Source organism: Conger conger, chromosome 5 (genome assembly GCF_963514075.1).
Source record: "Conger conger chromosome 5, fConCon1.1, whole genome shotgun sequence".
NCBI classification, from domain to species: domain Eukaryota; kingdom Metazoa; phylum Chordata; class Actinopteri; order Anguilliformes; family Congridae; genus Conger; species Conger conger.
In genome coordinates this window covers 36,376,776-36,396,005 of record NC_083764.1, presented here as the reverse complement: position 1 = coordinate 36,396,005, position 19,230 = coordinate 36,376,776, and the positions used below count along the sequence as shown (strand labels likewise).

The window sequence follows — 19,230 nt, the reverse complement described above, 5'->3', positions numbered from 1 at the left end:
CTTTGTTGTGTTGGCAATGTATTTTGGGTCATTGTCTTGCTGTATAAAGTTCCTCCCAATTAGTTTGGACACATTTCTCCATAAATTGGCAGACAGAATGTTTTTGTAGACTTCTGAATTTATCCCGCTGCGACCATCATGAGTTACATCATCAATAAAGATTAGTGAGACCACCCCAGAAGCAGCCATGCAAGCCCAAGCCATGACACTTCCTCCACCATGCTTCACAGATGAGCTTGTATGTTTTGGATCATGAGCAGATCCCTTCTTTATCCATACTTTGGCCTTTCCATCACTTTGGTAGAGCTTCATCAGTCAATAATACTTTGTTCCAGAATTTTTGTGGCTCATCTCTGTACTTCTTTGCAAATTATAATCTTTTTTTTTTTTTTTTTAGATATTTTTTAGGCCTTTTTCAGATATATTGGACAGTATATAGTATAGAGAGACAGGAATAATGGGAGCGAGAGAGAGGGGAAGACATGCGACAAATGTCGGACGGTCGGATTCGAACCGCCGACGTCGCGGCTCGCAATGAGCATGCGGTCAGTGCTCTACAGGCTGCGCCACCAAGACACCCCTGCAAATTATAATCTTCTGATTCTTACTACTGGTGAGTGGTTTGCATCTTGTGGCATAGCCTCTATATTGCTGCTCTCTTAGTCTTCCTCGAATGGTTGATTGAGATACCTTCACCCCTGCGCTGTGGAGATTGTTTGTAATGTCACAGACTGATGTTTTGGGGTTTGTCTCCACAACTCTCACAATGTTTCTGTCATCAACTGCCATTGTTTTCAGACCTGTTTGGTCGACCTGTTGCTCAGTACGGCAGCGGTTTCTTTCTTTTTCAGGCCATTCCAAGTTGTTGTACAATCCCACAATTTACTCTCTTTTCTTCAAAATGGCTTGCTTTTCTCCCAAAGACAGCTCTCTGGTCTTCATGTTGGTTTATCTTTTCTAACACAAATGCAGTCTTCACAGGCAAAACCCAAGGCTAAAGCCAAGAGTAGACACTGAGAACTATATATTGTTCAACCACTCCATCTAACAGGACACATCTGGGCAACAAGAAACACCTGTCAGTCACATGTTCCAATTCTTTTGATCACCTAAAAATTGTGTGGTCTCATACAAAAGGTGATATGTTCTAAGTTGTATACACAACCACTGGATTAAGGAACTAGCTGGCTAACGTTTGGCAATAGTTTGAATTGGGTGAAATTCAGTTGGTTATAAAATACTTAATGCTTGATTAATGACAGGTAACCCAATTCATCATTCAAACTCACCTTTGTAATACTCTTCTTCTTCAATGTACCTGGACAAGCCAAAATCCCCAAGCTTCACACAGTCTGGTGTGGCCACTAGCACATTCCTCACTGCAATGTCTCTGTACACCATGGTAAAGACAGACCAGTTACATACTGTACAAAAAGTCCAATTGAAGTGTTAAATAATCAGCTATCTGTCTTTCAGTCATATCAGTATCAGCATAGGTATAATGAGGAAATAGAACATGTATTATCTAAGGCAGCAGACAGAGGTCTGCTGATGATATCAGACCTGTATTAGAAACGCAGTGAGATAGAATCAGCGTTGTCCAAAAATGGCTAGACAGCCAGGCACAGGGAAATACAATGCTATACACATTCATGCTACACAGTGACCAAGCCTATTTTGACAAAATGTGATTATTAAGAGACAGGTGAAGCTTGTGTTTATTCCATGACAGACAGAGATTAAATTAGTGAATATGCAATCCTTTAGTAGTGCAAGTCAGCTGGACATGGTCTTACAACTGCAGAAACAATGTTCCAAAACTTTTATATAGCCTAATTAATGGAAATTCTATTCATGTGAACCAAACTCCTCAGGAATGCTAGCTAGACTCTTAGGAATAGAACTATACCTTCACAAAAAGAGGATTGCTCACTTGTTAGATAATATCTGATTGTGAATATTGAATAACAAATAATGCATTACTTAAAATGTTTTGTGACATAGTTTTTACATAGCTTTCGCAAGATTTGGAACAGATTTCTGGGCTACCGATTCACAAGTTAACATAACGGTTTAAGCTAGTATAGCCTAATGGCAAGCCAGTACTTAGCCGTGACATTGTGGTATGAATGGTTAAAACACAGGTAGAACCCATGTTTAATATCCTGTGCCAACCCTGGGCTTTGTGTGTGAATGGGGAATTATAAATTCCAGGTCACCTATAAACAGGTCTACCTAATAAAGTGATCTCCGAGTGTATGTTCCTGACAATTCACTGTTAATTTGAGTTCAATTTTAAATTGAAGGCCTTTCATCGAATCAGTATTCAGATGTTAGTTGGACTGAATACAGAAGATAAAAAGAATTACTGCTTAGTGAACTGCAAGAAACGTATCCTACAAACTGGCATGTAAACCTTTTATACTGCTGACTGTCTTGCTGTGGTCCAACTGCAACATCCATTTTCCAAAAATTTTCAAGCCACCACAAAACCAAATGACAATATCAGTCAACTTGTGTAACTATTGTATGGTACCATTTGCTGCACAGTGCCGCAAATTACTTTGCACAGTGCATGCTACAGGGTTGAAAAACAAACCACAGGCTGAATTCAGTAAAGCATGTAAGTTAGGTTTAAGAACAGGGGTCGTGTTTACTTGAAGAATACTATCAAGCAGTCCCACCACTAAATAATGCCTGCATTCAATTTAGGTTAACTGAAAAAGTCATTACAGTTTTACACGGGACAAAAACCCTGCAGCATTTTGCACTCATGAAACAGGACTTCCTACTGATTCAAAAGACTGTGGTATAAAGGAATGAGAAACACTCACCTGTGGACCATGTTTATGCCTTCTAAATAGGCAAGCGCTTTGCAGATCTGCAGTGTGTACAGAACTAGTGTGACATTGGTCAACTTGTGCTGGTTTTCGGTCAAGTAATTTCCAAGCTAAAGGATGAACAAAAAATTAGAAGGGCTGTATTAGTTCAACTGCATGTTTACTTCTCAAGAGACAAAAAGCTTGGCTATGCAGAACATTTTTAATCAGGAAATAAATTATTGGATGAATTTGAGGAGGTACATATCTTAATGACTCACTTAACAGAAAAAAGAACAACATGATGAATAGTTGATGATTAATTTTATGCATATATACAATTTTATATAAGATGCAGAGATTGTCCCCTAATTTGAAATGAGCCACGGTGCATTAACAGAATTTGCATCAACCTTTCCCTTATTTAAACATGGGAGATGTCTACAGAGCCTTGCATGCTTAAAATGTCAGACTTCAAAGGTGACCAAAATAAAACCATTGAGGCCATTCTGACCTCTCCGTACTGGTACAGCTCCATGACGATCCACACCGGATCTTCCTCAATGATTCCGATCAGACTCACAATGTGGGGATGGTCCAGTTTCTTCATGATCACTGACAGACAGAAACAGGTTAATAGCACAAGAGCTTATATACCACAGACATCTGGAGCAGATGGACCCACTTCTTTATAGCTGCATGAAATAAAAATCCTTATTCTTAATTGCCTCCAAGATTTCATTCAATAAGGATGGCCAACTAGATGAGATTTCAGGTTTCCAATGAGAACATATGCAAAGTAGTAAAAGTCAAAATGAAAGTTAAGGGTGATTTGATAATGGTTTATTTTAACTATATACCAAAATACAGTTTACTTCCATAGGCTCATAACTCCTTTTATAACTTGTCATGGCAGCATATTGCAGCTTTCAGTAGATATTGTAAGACTAGCTTGGTATACACCAGTCACTTTGCAAAAGTAATTTTCTAATCTGACTGTAAAATTCAATGCGTATACTATAACAGTAATATGCCATTTTTCATGGCCTGAAATATGGCAGGTAATTACAGGTCTTCTGAAATTATGCAGTCTTTATGGCGGATAGTTTAAGTTGTTACAATTTTTTTCTCAGCATAGCATAATCAGTCCACAGTTCTGTTCAACCAGTTCATAACTTGTTGTTATGGAAAAAATGTTTTGTGTGTAATCTCTACCTTAGCAGCCTATTGCCTAGTGGCTAAGGTAGATGACTAGGACCCAGAAGGTTGGTGGTCCCAGGCAAGCCCCGGTGTAGCCAAGATAAGATCCTCACAGCTGTTGGGCCCTTGAGCATTGCTCTTGGGGGGATTGTCCCTTGCTTAGTCTAATCAACTGCAAGTAACTTTGGATAAAAGTGTCAGCTAAATGACAACTTATTATTTATTTTTTTACAGCCCAGAATTCTGGGTTTCTTTTAGAATCTATGTATGGTTCAGCAGAGACCAATACTTGAGAGGCCCAAAATCTTACCAGCTTCACTCATAAACTTCTCTTTGACATCAGGGGAGCAGTCTTTGCAGGTCTTAACAGCTACACTGATCCTTTCTCCGGACTAAATAAAAAACACAGTCAGACTTTAGTCAAATATTACACACAGGATTTGTCTGGTACTAATTTGCAATACTACAGTCAGTTTTGGGCAGAATTTAAATATATATTTATATGTATGTATTTGATAAGTAATGCAGGTTGCTTGTCTTTTTCTATATGAATTTCAGCTCTGTGTTCAACTGTCAAGTAAACTTTGTCTATCATTTTAGTTTACAGATCTTTTGTAACAACACATTTTTTAGTATTCTGATAATATAACCCGATTATTATGTGCTTCTAACAGGAAAGAAATGACACACTGCTTTTTACATGGCTGTGATCACGTAGAATGTGAAATGATAAGCACTTGGCTGTGATCCATGTACTTGCCTGCTTTTTATAAACTCCTTCATGAACTTCCCCAAAGAAACCTTCACCAAGAATCCTGCCCAGAACAATATCATCTCTGGACAGACCATATCGTATTGCTGGAACATTCAAACACCCAGAAAGTTATTCTTTGTTTTTGTGCACCAGGTAGTAACTTGCGTTACAGTACTTGATGAAATGCAATAACGATTTAACAGCTTCATCATCGGCTTACCAGACATTGGCCGCTCATCTGGTATCTCTGCATAGATGTCAGATCCTGGGGAAAATTGAACAACAGAGCTGAATTTGCTTTGCAAATATACAAATTGTAATGTGCCCAATAGGCATTCATTGAAAGAGAGTGTTACACTTACCCATGCTGTATCTGAGGGTAGGTTCTTTATGGTCACTGGTGAGGAGACACAGCATTAATAAATACAGCATCATAGTTTATATACGGTAGACACTTAGACAAGATAAGGCAGCACATTTTAAAGAACTAGGCCTGTAATTTGGGTTTGCATGTTAAATTCCCAGCTGTAACTTGAGCAAGGACCTTAACGTGAATTGCTTCAGGACATATTGTTTTTATTTTACAAATTGTAAGCAAAAACTAAGTTTGAACAAGCTGCCCAGGATAACAGCTTTTACTAACTGTAAAATGTAAATTGAGTGACTACTCAACCAACCTATAGTGGTTTAACTACTACTGTAGTTAATGTTGACTTGTGATCTTGTTTCTATACAGTCTAAGGTCTTTCTGATATATTTATGAAACAAGCAAATAAATATAAAATGCTAACAGATTAAGCATGTGGTTAAAACCAAAGACAACTAATAACCTACCTTGTGGGAATCTCAGGTAGTGCATTTCTTAAGTTCCTGTCTGAAAAAAGATTTTTTTTACAAATATGATCATATTTAAAAATGCCCCATTCATTCCTGGGTATTCATGTCTAGTCAAACCTGTGAATGAGTTGCGCATATTTCACCATTTATCACAGAACAAATTTGGCTAAAAGCCTAATACTGTGCATTTACAATGGAAATCCCACAATAATAATAATTGTCAGGTCTGTTTACAGCCATAAATTTCCCATCCCGGAGAGGCTGAGAGTCTCTAAAGAGGGCTGACCTCTTGTTACACCTAGTTGGTCAACATAAATATACTGAAATATGCTTCAGCCTCTGGGGTAAATGCAATTTGCTTTCAACCTCCAACCAGTCATGTTTTCCAACCATAATTTCACAAAGCCATTGCTACAGCTTCTTGTAAACAAATATTTTCCATCGGTTCACCAACCTATTCTCAGTAGTGGGAAAAGTATAGGCAATGCTCGAACAGCATAAAGGATCTTGAGCATTGATTTTGTCCATCCACAGATGCCTTCACATAGTGGCTTATTGCAGAAGTTTGTGAAAGGTGACACATTGTATGTTTTGTGTTTTTGCATTAAAACCACTGGGCACTGGGTAATACTTTCAATATTTACCTCAAATGGTGACACAATAATACAAAATTTTATGAAAACATACAAAAAATGTGTTTATATTGCCTCTTTTTGGCAGTTGGGTAAACTGCTTTGCCAAGATTAATAGGAAGGAGTTAGCTGAGTTTCTCCTGGCTGCAGTCAAATATGAACTGAGTAACCTGTCCCATTACTGAGATTCAATCATGGCCACCAGTGAGATTCCTGCCCTGGTTGCAAGTAAGTCATGGTTACTAACATTTTCAGAGATTATATTTATTAATATTTTCCAAACATTAAGTTATGACCCAAAGAGTTAAACCAATACTTATACAGAACTGAAATGTAATCACCAGTTGCTTGAAACTGACACAATTTGGTAGGCCAATATGAACCTAAACACCAAATCATTCAACTCAGGGCTGAGAGGATCATTGGTTGTTCTAAAGCTGTATGCGGAAAACAAAAACCACACACACAATGTAGAATTCTGTAACTGGCTATAACTGTTCCTTCCTCTGTTCATTCTTAATTACTGACAGTAGATAGTGACCTAATTAACTTTCACTTTATATGCAATTGCGTAGTCAATAATATGGACATCAACATTTCAAAAATCTTCTACTATTTGTAACAGGGATAGCTGGGACATTCTAGGTTTCTTATGTAAAATTGACAAGCATAGGAGTCTGGGATTTAATCTAACCTTGAGGCTTGCTGGTTTATTAACTGCTGGGCCAAATTAAACAGCATTGGGTATGCATATATTTCTATGATCATTGACATTAATAGTATTAGAAATGGTTATTTTGAAGAAAAAATCAAAAGGTGTGACAAATCGAGTGACACTAAGAATTCCAAACATTGCAAAGAAAGGAAAGATAAAAAGATAAATCTATTTAATTAGAACAATAGAACAATGTGGGAGTAGAAATATCATGCTCTGTCATTTGACATTTTGACACATTCTTGACCCCGTGTATTTAATTTGATAAAACTTACGTTCAATGTTAGCAAGATTAAAAATAATGAGGACAAGATACTGTCTTTTGTAGTTTCACCATAGCTCTACTACTGTGTGAGTGATATGTTGAATTTCTAGGAATATCTTCTGAAAATATAACAGTGCTTCACCATACAATTTGATGTGACATACCAAACACCCTATTTTAAGTGTTTAAGTGAACATACAAAGTTACATCCATCCTTAGAACTAGCATACAAGAAAAAAAAAGAACAGATGGAAACTTTAATATGTACATTAAGTAAATAATAGTTTTACTTTCCCTTCCAACTATTTCACTAGCCTGATAAGGGGTTGCTGAGTGCCATTGCTGACTGTGGTTGGCAGCCATGCATGACTATTGACTCCCCTCAGCTGTTTCAGTTGGCCTGGATGACAGCACTTCATCGAGCACAAGTAACCCCTGGTCAACCGGATGCCTGCAAGTCAGCCTGTTGAGCTACACATGAAATGTCTTCCTCCAACTTATGTCTTTGCAAGCCCAACTGGTAAACTGTGCTGTGATTCTGGAGGAGAGCAAATGTTTGTCTGTGTTCCCCCTAATCAGTACAACTCGTTACAATGAATGCTGTTGAATATGATTGAGCATTTCAAATAGGGAGAAAAGGCATTTTTTCATTTTGAATCGTATAGAAGTCCCTTACCATTATTTGGCCTCAAGATCAAAGATGCCTCTGTATCATTCTCTAATCGACAGTAGCCATCCATCAAGTCAGCCATGTTCTCTGCCATGCTGATGGTAGCCGTGTGGATGGACAAAGGCTAGAAATACAGGTATGGTATAGCATTCACTCTTTATTGAAGTACAGGTACAGCATATTGCCATGAATTAAATGCAGGTATAGTATTTCTGGTAAGTGGGGAAATCCGAGGACCAGTTTGTTATTTTGAACCCTGATCCTGTGAGGGTGAATGGAGAAGACTTTTGTTTATTTTTAGAGTTCATTAATAAAATGTAGGTGAAAACCGACTTTCTTGCCACCCTGTGTCAATATCTTTTGTCCACCCAGGGGTGTGTCACGGTGTGTGACAGTATTCATCCTATAATTATTTTTGCCACTAACCACTCTCCAATAACAATTTCCAAGAAATATCTTAAAACTAAAGCCTGCAATGTATTCCTGATATAAATTACACATTAAAAAGTTTATCATGGCGGCCTGCAGCATAGTGGTTAAGGTAAATGACTGGGACACGCAAGGTCGGTGGTTCTAATCCTGGTGTGGCCAAAATAAGATCCGCACAGCTGTTGGGCCCTTGAGCAAGGCCCTTAACCCCGCATTGCTCCAGGGGAGGATTGTCTCCTGCTTAGTTGAATCAACTGTACGTCGCTCTGGATAAGAGCGTCTGCCAAATGCCAATAATGTAATGTAATGTAAAATCATTGAACTGTGCAAAGAATAAAAGTGTGTGGGCTGTGTCCCAGCATAGTAAAAATGTGTTTTATCAAGTTTTCTGCATCTTGTCTATAATATTTTGATGGATAATTCAATAAAATCACAGCCTCAGTGAAGGGCTCATTAAATGATCTAATTCATGACAGGTCAATAAATGGGCCTTTTATTGGTTCTTACCTGAGAAGCTCCCTCTATATTCAGAGTCAGTAGAGCTTTACTGTCACTCTGTACAGAACTTTTGATACTCTTAATCTGTTTGTAATCAGCAAGGCAGATGGGCTGGGGAAATAAATAAAAAGCATTAAAATATATTAATTTCATTATTCTATCAAACAGAATGGAGAATTTCAAGAAGCATTTCAGCAGAGACTACAACAGGAAATGTATCTATAATTCCTCAAAATAATTTTTAAACTGGCTAAATAGTTCACTGTGCAGTGAAAGCAGTATTGCAGAGACTGTGAAAGGACATCGCGGTCAATATTCGAAGGAACTGTGACATTCTCACCGCTGAGTGCTTCTGTGTACGTTGGCAGATGCCTTTGGGTCCAATGACCAGCTCCACTGCAAGACTCCAGCCTTGCTGTAAGGAGACATGGAAAAAATCATGTGAAAGCACAGGAGATAATCCTTCCACCAAAAAGTGTAATAAATCAGGTTCAGATTAGAACTCAATGCAAAGATTCAGCAAGCATTTTCAAAAATGTCCAAAGAGATAAAAAAATAAAACACTCCAGGATACTAATTAGTTACCCTAATGACTGACTAAATGTCTAGCCATTTTGGATTCTCTTGAAAGAAGAACTCTATTCTGTTAAGGTATTTTCTGTTTTAGTATGCAAAATATCAAAGCTCAAAGTGTGCACTGGTTCAGAAGTACATGGTCAAAGATCGATCTGACAAGATGGAAACATTTGACAATATTGTCAAAAGTCAATAGAGAATAGTGACTAGTGGCATTGTATTGACATTTAGAGCTAGCTCAACTGGTAACTATTTTTACATTATATGTCATTTGACACTTTTATCCAAAGCAGTTGATTAGACTAAGCAGGAGACACTCCTCCCCTGGAGCAATGCGGGAATGCGGGGTTAAGAGCCTTGCTCAAGGGCCCAACAGCTGTGCGGATCTTATTGTGGCTACACCAAGAACCACCAACCAGTCACATACCTTAACCACTATGCTACAGGCCGCCCCATTTGCTAGTCTATTGCTCAGGTACACAGACAGATAAACCAGATCTCTGGCACTCTTGACAATGCTTGCAGATCTGAGCACAGTAGTTTGTCAGGATTCCTTCTCAAGCCAAAGGGGGAACTCACCACCAGCTCACAGGGAAACACCTCCTCATCGAAGCTGGAGAACTTGCCAAATGTCTCAAAGAACTTCTCCATGCACTCCTCTTCCTTAAGCGTAGCATACTGCTGGAAGGTCTGTTGGATCATCTTCCTCAGGTGTTTGGACTGCCATGGCCCACCAAGCAGTAACTCAGTTAGTCAATCAATTCAGAAATTAATTCATCATGACACATCTCAGGCAATCTGACATATATCACCCCAAAATATAAGCAGCATTGGGGGAAGGTTTTCGGTTTCTGTTTCCAACAATTACCCCATGCTCACACAATAAACTCTACACCAGTACTGGTTCACTCTTAAACCCTATTAACACTGGACTAGTATTACCTGAGGTCCTCATACGATTTATAATAATTGTGGAGGTCATCTGTGATGTTAATCCTATGCAAATCCAAAATAATGCACAAAGCAAGCCATGGGATCCATACCATAATTCAAGGACCACAGTAAAATGTTTCATCCAGGGACAAAAGAACATACTTCACAGCTTACCAATAAATCCAGCTAAAATGTCAGATCACATGAATGATTGGACTGAATTAACCATTAATAATCATTACGTTGGTGTGAAATTAAGACAGATACAGGCCGCCATCACAGTTCAGATATAGTGAGCACCATAGTTCATTGGACAGTGACACATTTTTTGTTATTTTGGTTTGGTTGGATACAACACTGAGGTTGAAGTGTAGACTAAGCGTTCATTTCAGGGTATTTTCATCCATATCGGGTGAACAGTTTAGAAATGACAGCACCTTTTGTACATGGTCCTACCAGTATTTGTTGAATTGGACTTCACATTGAATTTGTATCGACATTGCTGTTGATGTCAAGTGTTGGCGTGTGACACATGAGGAAGACAGTAGTATCGATGCAAATTAAGCTGGCCATCATAAAGCTCAGTAATGAAAATTAATTGTGGTGCCGTATCTTACACCATCAGCAAGATCCTCAGCTTCACCTTATTACCTTTACTATTTACACATACTCTTGGTCGATAAATCCTCAGTAGTATCAGAGGCATTTTAACAGTTTAACACACACCGCAACACACCATTCCTAAAGCAATCGTCGTATTGTTCACACATTGACACTGCAATATAGACTGGCAGCAGATGAATGTCGTTTAATATAGTTTAGTTATAAGGTATGAAAAACAATCTCTAATCCGGCCATGAATGCTGATAAAATCTCCTTTCTCACTTGCATACACTGCACTGAAACCGTGTGCATTTTCATCAGATATAGTTTAAAAAAAGGTTAGTCACTATGAACTCTGCATTACAGTTTTTAATCGTTTTCAAGAAATGGTGCAAATCATCATTGAATGCCACAGAGTATGGTAGAGCCAATGGCTTTGTGAAGTGTGTCACTATATTTATGAACTACAGAGATTTCTGGACTTGGTTGTGATTGCTGAGCATGGGTATCTGAATTGGGGAAATGAGTGTCAACTGAGTGTAAAATGGGGTACAGTGGGCTCCAAAATTACAGGCACCCTTGACAAACATACACAAAAAGTACTGTAAACTAATAATTTTGACACGTACGTGTATGGTTCTCAGAAAAATTACTTTGATTACTTTAAATATACATTAAAATATAAGAGTAAATGTAGTGAAATAAAAGTATATAGTTTTCCTATGTCTTTGAACATAACACAGATTATTATTGGTGTCATTTATTATATGCAGCCTTTTTCTTCATTTTCATTAGGAGCCCACTAAACAGCAGTAAAACAATAACAATACTCTACCTTCATGCTGTCAATAAGTTCACTGGGGAAAAAAAGTTCAAGTCCCACATCCTTCCTAGAATGCAGAAGGGAAGTTTAAACAGACGACTGGACACATTTATGTGGCATTGATGACCATAAATTCCATTCACCACAGGCATAGTATTACTATAGAACTTGTACAGACACACAGTGTTGATACTTACTCTAACAATTCAAAATTTGACTTTTTCTCCAGACCCTTAGCATTCATATCTTTGTAAAACCGCCTGAAACAAAAAGCACATGGAAATAAGCCAACAGCTAATTTTTCACCTTCACAATTATATTTAATTAAACAAATGGCATGACTGAATCAGAAAATTCTCATTGAGTCAAAAAAGTTACCTGAACACAAAGTGAACTTTGTATTGACTATGCAACTTTTCTTAAGGTTAGTTTCTTGGGTTAACTGGCGTGACATTGGGATGGATATTACCTGATCTCCAGGCAGCCCAACTGTAATGCCATCCCATCGCTGACCTTGCTGGCATGGTGCTGCATGTAGTCACAGCGAACCTGCATGAAGCCCAAAATAACAGATCTGTTTCTCTGTCTCACAACCAGAGCTGCCACTGACAGCCTCCACCAAAATAAATAAATAAATAAATAAATAAATAAAGTTATGTAAATGAAAAATCAGTTTTATGTCTTTTGCTTTCACCATCAGTTCTCATTATTTATCAAGTGCAACAGAAATGTAACAGTTAAGGGAAATTATATCACGGTTACCACAGTTAAAATTAAAACAGAAAGTTGAATATATTACATTTTGACTTCATAAAGATTCATAATGAAGTCACTCACCTGCTGATAGAAGTACAGCATTGTGGTTCTGTCTTCTTTAAATTTCTCCAAGAAGTTGTCTGGAATATAGCGGATTCTGAGATCATACCTGAAATAAAGGTTTGAGTATATTTATTTTGTTGTAGAAACTTAGGTATGAACATTCCAATAATCATGTGAATACAGTGTTGGTTGAATTTGACTTGCAATGCATCTGTTTAATGCTTGTAACATTTAGCGCACGCAGGGTGTCCCGCAGGGTGGTGCATGATTGGCTGCACACATGGGGAAGGCGGGACCTCTGTGTCTCACTGCACACAAGCAGTCACTTCTGGAAGAACCCGGTACTATGCCTACATAAACTGCACAGAAACATATTCCTCTAACTCGATGTTGGCAAAGCTTAAATGCTGGACTGTGCAGTACGAAGATCCACAGATAGAAGCAGACAGAGCACGTTTCACAAGAGAGAACATGCCCTTCTGCATTCTCCTAAGTTGACAGATGAGGTTGATGAAAGAAGTTGTGATTTCCAAATAGGCAGAAAAAATCTACTTAATTTATATGGCATTTAGTGAATCAGCTTTACAAACCAAAGAAAAAGATAACCATATCTAAGCTTTACCCACATCCTCCAGATTAAAGAAAGATGAGGTCTAAGTATTGCAATTGTTTAAATTTTTTCTATGTTTAAATTGATGTGATAAATCACAGTCTGCTAACTATTGACATCATTTTCCTCCAACCATGTGACTGAGACTACTCATGTAGATCTGAGTCTGGCTGAGGCTCCACCAAACATTTATCACACATGCCACCAAGCTGTTCTGTGCTCTGCACCATTCAACTTCATGCCAGTGGAATCCAAAGAGATAAATCATGTTGGACATTCTATAGGGCTGTCTGACAGTTTTGTCACCTAAGTGTAGCCATTCAACCATACAGTAAACGTGTCACTGCTTTATATTAAAGAATCATGTACTGTTCATTTTCACGGGGACTAGCCCAAAATAAGGAACGCTGGAGCACGGGAAGCTCAGAGAAAAACACTGTTTTGAATTGAACTCTGTGCAAAAGCAGATACGAGGGGGAGTGGTGCACTTAGACCTGTTGGAGAGGTGAGACTTCCTGTGAGTATGGCAGGCATGGTTATTCTTTATTATTCTCGAATTCAGTGTTCGTACCACAGTTGCGAAAATATTCACTGTGTCTCATACATTCCCTTTCTTCATTTAAAAAAATTTTTTTAATAAAAAAACAAAACATTTATTTTATACAGTATAAACCTATTTCTTATGAAACAGTCTTCAAGAGTTCTGTACATAAACTAAAAACCTGCAGTGGTTGGGCAAAGTGCCGTGCCTACCACATAGCCTACGCAAGACAAAAAGGAGGATGCCTTACATTTTTGTCATTTGCCAGACACTTTTAAGTGCAGAGGTCCTTCCACAAGTTAAAAGCATCAAATCCATAACTTGCCATCCATACAGTCATGTAGATACGGGTCAGATACGGGTTAATGTTCACATGAACCATCAAAACAATTTGATCTAAGTGACTTTGACTGTGAAATGATCATTGGTGGCAGACAGGTTGGTTTGAGTATCTCAGAAACTGCTGATCTCTAGAGTTTGCAAAGAATGGTGCAAAAAGCAAAAAACCAGTGAACAAAAGTTCTGCATACAGAAACGCATTCTGTAAACACTCAAAAGCTACAGCGTGCAATTGGCAGTCAATATGTCCCTCAATCTAAGTTACCATACCAACGTGACGAAAAATTGGTATACCATAAGCTAACTTAGGCTGATGTTTGCCATGTGTGATCTGTGTTACATATGAATGTAAAAGCAGGTTACAACCCATTTCTCATCCATAGTAAGCCCTTTTCAAGAACAAAAGAACTTACGGAACACACTACTTAGTTTTGGACCTTTAAAAATACCAGATGCTTTCACTTTTATAAACAGTGTATGTGGATTGCCTGGAGGCTTTACTCACTGAAATCAAAACACAATCACTGATAGCCTACACAGCAGCAGGTAACCCATTAAAAATAATAAGGTAATGTTATCTTCCCCCATAAGAATTCCACACCTATCCCCTTGAAAAATGCTTTTTCTACTCACTCAATTCATTTGAAGGGAATCGGCTCTAAAACGGGTCCGATATGACAGCAGTTGAGCATGGAATTGTAGATACAGCGGTTTCGTGTTTCATTTGCCTTTCTGCTTCTGCAGCAAGAATGCCGCCGGCCGGGAAAAAAAAAAAGCGAGATTCCGACAGCAGGGGGCATTAAACGGTCTTCAACAAGCTCAACCTTGGAAGCAAAGTTTGGCTGTTTTTCACCCAGTTTTAACCCTACTACACAGCTGTTTCTGTTTCAGTTAATGATTGTGTTTCAACCTACAGATTAAATTGATGACCATTAGCTCCTGTTTGGTATAATTGGTTAATCATACACCTGACTATATGCCTACAAAATCCCTGACTTTGTGCAAGTGTACCTGAAGAATTGATGCTGGTTTGAAGGCTAAGGGTAGTGATGCCAAATATTGATTTGATTTTTCGATTTTATTTTTTTTCGATTTCGAATTTGAACGATTTTTCTTCTGCTCACTCACTTTGCATTTTGTTAATTGATAAAAATAAACTATTAACATTTCTATTTTTGAAAGCATTCTTACTTTACAGCATTTTTTCACACCTGCCTAAAGCTTTTGGATAGTACTGTACACACATACCAAAATGTCATGAACAATTCACAGCCATCAGCAGTCAGAGCTGAATAGTGAGATAGTAGCACATCGTTGATACTATCTTTGATATTAAACAATAGGGAGAGCAACTAAATTAAACTACGCCCTTGTTTACATACCCCATTTAGGAAAAGCAACATTTTTGTTGTTGCCCACCAAAATAATCCAAATGCCCACCCAAAGATGACATCCTAGTAACACCTCTGATACCAGGCAACATTTAATGACCCAAAACTTAATAGATAAGATTCTGAAACATTAGCTTCCTTTTCAAATTGAGCCAGATCAGTAGATTAGCACAGTGGCTAAATAGCCTAGCAAAGAGGAGAATACCTTTTTGGTCTCAGGACCCTCCCTTTGATAAGTCTATCACAAGTGAACATTCTGTACTTTCTTCTGGGACTCAACAATGCAACACAAGCAGTGTAATATGAGACTACTTTACATTTGTAATGGACAGAGACCTAGAGTTTTCCCAAATTTGGCTCTAATGATGAAAATCAACTCAAATAAAGGCATTATTATTTATTGTTCAAGTTAAATAATGGTTGCTTGGGCCTACTGACCTGGACAGACTTTCTCCAGTTTTGAAAGCAGTACATAAATACATTAGTGCTTTCAATACACTTAAGATATATTCCACTGGGGCCTAATGCCTTATTTACTACATCCCACCTCAATAGCCTCTGAAACCTCTCAGATATGTTAAGAATGTACCTCCGTGATGAACTAAAACATTTCTTCAGCAAATGTATGAAGACAGAATTTACATGTTGATCATATGCCATTTGTGACCTGACCACAAACATTTCCTATTAACCTGATAAGAAGTTGTCAGCAAAGCATATAAAGCCTTCTTCTCATCCAGCTATCCTTTATCTCTAGGGGTACGTCTCTCTGACTATCTTAGAGGCCGTATGACAAGAGACAAATAGAATTTATAGAGTCTGATTTGCTGAATCATACAACTGTCTGATTTTCACAGCCAATCAATGGAGAAGGGGCATGTCTTCCGAAATGGAATTGCTCAAGCTTGCACTAGACGCTACGATTTTCGCATTCATGCATGACACTGGTAAATTCAAGGTTGTGCCTTGCCTACTCACCTCCACTCTGCCTCCAGGTGCAGTTTCTCATATTTCTGCTCCACCTCACCCACTGTCAGGTCTGGGTGGAGCCAGTGGAGCTCTTCCGATTTGAGGTGCTTCAGCAGGAGCCCATAACAGCCGGGGTACTTAATGTTTGGACCCAGTCGGCCACTTATCAGGATAGACTTGATGATGGCCTGAAAGAGAAAATCAATCAAATGCATACTACTCTATTTATTTTGGCCATTACTCTCAATGTATGCTTTAAGCAGCTTAAAAATGAGCATACAATATATTTGTGAAAAATAATATGTTATACAATATTGAAAAAAGAAGCAAAAGTGCTAGCACATGCTCAGGAAACAAAAGTGCTCTACCATCAGATTTCTTGATACTTTCAATTTGAGATCAGAGAGGGAACCACAGAAAGACGTGCATATAAAGGATATATGCTCACACTGAATTCTATTCAGCCAGGACACTAGTTACACTATTATGATTCCAGCTATCAGGAGATTATTAACGCAATAATCCTGAATTCATTTTTAAATGTTTAATTTTAACACACTGTGAATGGCAAATGCTGATTTCAAACTGTGTTCATATACAGTCCCCTCCAAAAGTATTGCAACAGCAAGGCCAATTCCTTTGTTTTTGCAATACACTGAATACACTTCGGGTTGAGATAAAAATATGAACTTCAGAATTCAGAATTTCATCTTTTATTTCCTGGTATTTACACCTAGATGTGTTAAACTACTTAGAACATAGCACCTTTCATATCAGACCACCCTTTTTTTAGGTGAGCAAAAGTATTGGAACAGATATTTAAGTATTTAAGTAAATTAAAGTATATAACACTAATATTTGATAGCATATACCTTGCTTGCAATAACTGCATCAAGCCTGCTACCCATTGACATTCTTTGTTTGTGATGCTTTTCCAGGCTTTTACTGCAGCCTTTTTCGGTTGTTGTTTGTTTTGGGGGTTTTTCCCTTCAATCTCCTCTTCACAAGGTGAAATACATGCTGTTAAGGCAATTGGGTTAAGGTCTGGTGATTGACCAGGGCAGTCTAAAACCTTCCACTTTTTCTTCCAACTTAAGTCCTCTGTTGTGTTGGCAGTGTGTTTTGGGTCATTGTCTTGCTGCATGATGAAGTTCCTCCCAATTAGTTTGGACGCATTTCTGCAAGTTTGCAGAATGTTTTTGTAGACTCCTGAATTCATCCTGCTGCTACCATCATGAGTTACATCATCAATAAAGATTAGTGAGCCCACTCCAGAAGCAGCCATGCAAGCCCAAGCCATGACACTTCCTCCACTGTGCTTGACAGACGGGCTTGTATGTTTTGGAGGACATCCCTTCTTTCACCACACTTTGGCCTTTCCATCAAGTAGAAGTTAATCTTGGTCTCATCAGTCTGTAAAACTTTAGTGGAATCTCTGTACATCTTGTGGTATATATTGCTGCTCTCTAAGTCTTGAGATACTCTCATGCCAAACTCCACACAGAGAGGCCCGGGCCGAGTGGAATTCTAACCCAGGACCCCCTTGCTGTGAGGTGGCAGTGCTACCCACTGCACCATCCGTGCCACCTTAATTGAATTTTAAACCCCAAATCTGACAAAAGATAATTTATGGGGTTTTCTCTACTGTTAAACATAGTGGCAAGCTCAACATGTTAAACATTTTTGACCCTTAAGACAACACAAGGGTTAATCAGCCTATGCGTTGTGCACTACACACCTGATGGGCATGTTTTCAAAAAGTAATATGAAAACAGAGGACTTTCTCTCAACTTTTCAAACTGGTCGCTCTACTTTTCAGTGTTACAGTAAGATAAGCAAGTTGATGAAATACAAATGCGGTTAAGAGCAGTTCCTCAAAGTCACAAATCTACACCAGGTTCCAACTTCACTGGTTTAATTCAATCTGATTTAATTCAAGCTTTGTGGGATCTCAAGTCAATCAATCCCATGAACATGTCATTCACAATGTCCGACAATTTGTCAAAAGAGTATCTTCTTTGATTATAACATTGCAATAGTGCCTAAAAACACACATGTTGAATTTTTTTTCTACTTTGAAACTGGGCCAGATGCACAGTGCCCTGCCCCTTCTTCCCCAAACTACAGATATATAGCAAACTAGTCACTTTTACTTCCCGACTTTCAATTCTGATATGATTTTTAGAGATCCATAACTGAGTAAGGAAACTGAAATTGTTTATGAATAATTTTGTATGTAGAATCCATGTCCGGTCTCAGAAAACATGCATCTACTTTCGTTCAGGAGATATATGGCCTTAAAAATGGGGACCAATTTTGACGGGTCACAGCTCCAAAAGTAAACATAATTGATATGTTTAAAGTTTATATGACTCATAACCAAAGGCCGTTTTCAGATATTGAGAACAAAGGATTTCAGAACACTTCAGCGCACATTTCAGTCATAATGAAGCTCCAGCCCTTCACAGCGATACAAAACAAAACAATGAAGGTTGAGGTTAAATGCTGTCAAGTACATCTCGCTATCGACCAACGGCTGCACCTCCTGAGCCAGCCAGTCCTACATCACAATCACAGCCCACCCCATAAATGATGACAGGAAAACTGAAAGTTTTTTATTGCAAACCCGTCAACTATTTGTCTTTCATACCGCAGCGAACATAGGGGAAGTGCTGAAATCAGCTGTTTAAGAATGAAAGCTGGAAAGTCTGTGTCATATCATTGCTGTTATTGCAGGTAACACAAAGAATATGGACATAGCCGCGAAAGCAGGCTTGGACCATGTCAAGCGTTTAAACTGAAGTTCA

General features: G+C 38.3%; 1 protein-coding gene across 2 annotated transcripts in view; it reads right to left on the bottom strand.

The window, feature by feature from the left end:
• Nucleotides 1-19,230, bottom strand: part of LOC133128902 (protein-tyrosine kinase 2-beta-like) — a 59,006-nt gene that overhangs the window by 14,283 nt on the left and 25,493 nt on the right. For both annotated transcript variants that reach the window (XM_061242706.1, XM_061242707.1), the window contains exons 3-19: nt 16,433-16,611; nt 12,592-12,679; nt 12,224-12,303; nt 11,952-12,014; nt 11,767-11,821; nt 9,975-10,115; nt 9,160-9,234; nt 8,829-8,930; nt 7,899-8,016; nt 5,608-5,647; nt 5,136-5,170; nt 4,994-5,038; nt 4,780-4,877; nt 4,330-4,411; nt 3,334-3,434; nt 2,835-2,950; nt 1,290-1,390 (exon numbers count right to left, since the gene is read on the bottom strand). In XM_061242706.1, the coding sequence (XP_061098690.1) occupies nt 1,290-1,390; nt 2,835-2,950; nt 3,334-3,434; nt 4,330-4,411; nt 4,780-4,877; nt 4,994-5,038; nt 5,136-5,170; nt 5,608-5,647; nt 7,899-8,016; nt 8,829-8,930; nt 9,160-9,234; nt 9,975-10,115; nt 11,767-11,821; nt 11,952-12,014; nt 12,224-12,303; nt 12,592-12,679; nt 16,433-16,611 (1,519 nt within the window). The remainder of the gene's footprint in view (nt 1-1,289; nt 1,391-2,834; nt 2,951-3,333; nt 3,435-4,329; nt 4,412-4,779; nt 4,878-4,993; nt 5,039-5,135; nt 5,171-5,607; nt 5,648-7,898; nt 8,017-8,828; nt 8,931-9,159; nt 9,235-9,974; nt 10,116-11,766; nt 11,822-11,951; nt 12,015-12,223; nt 12,304-12,591; nt 12,680-16,432; nt 16,612-19,230) is intronic.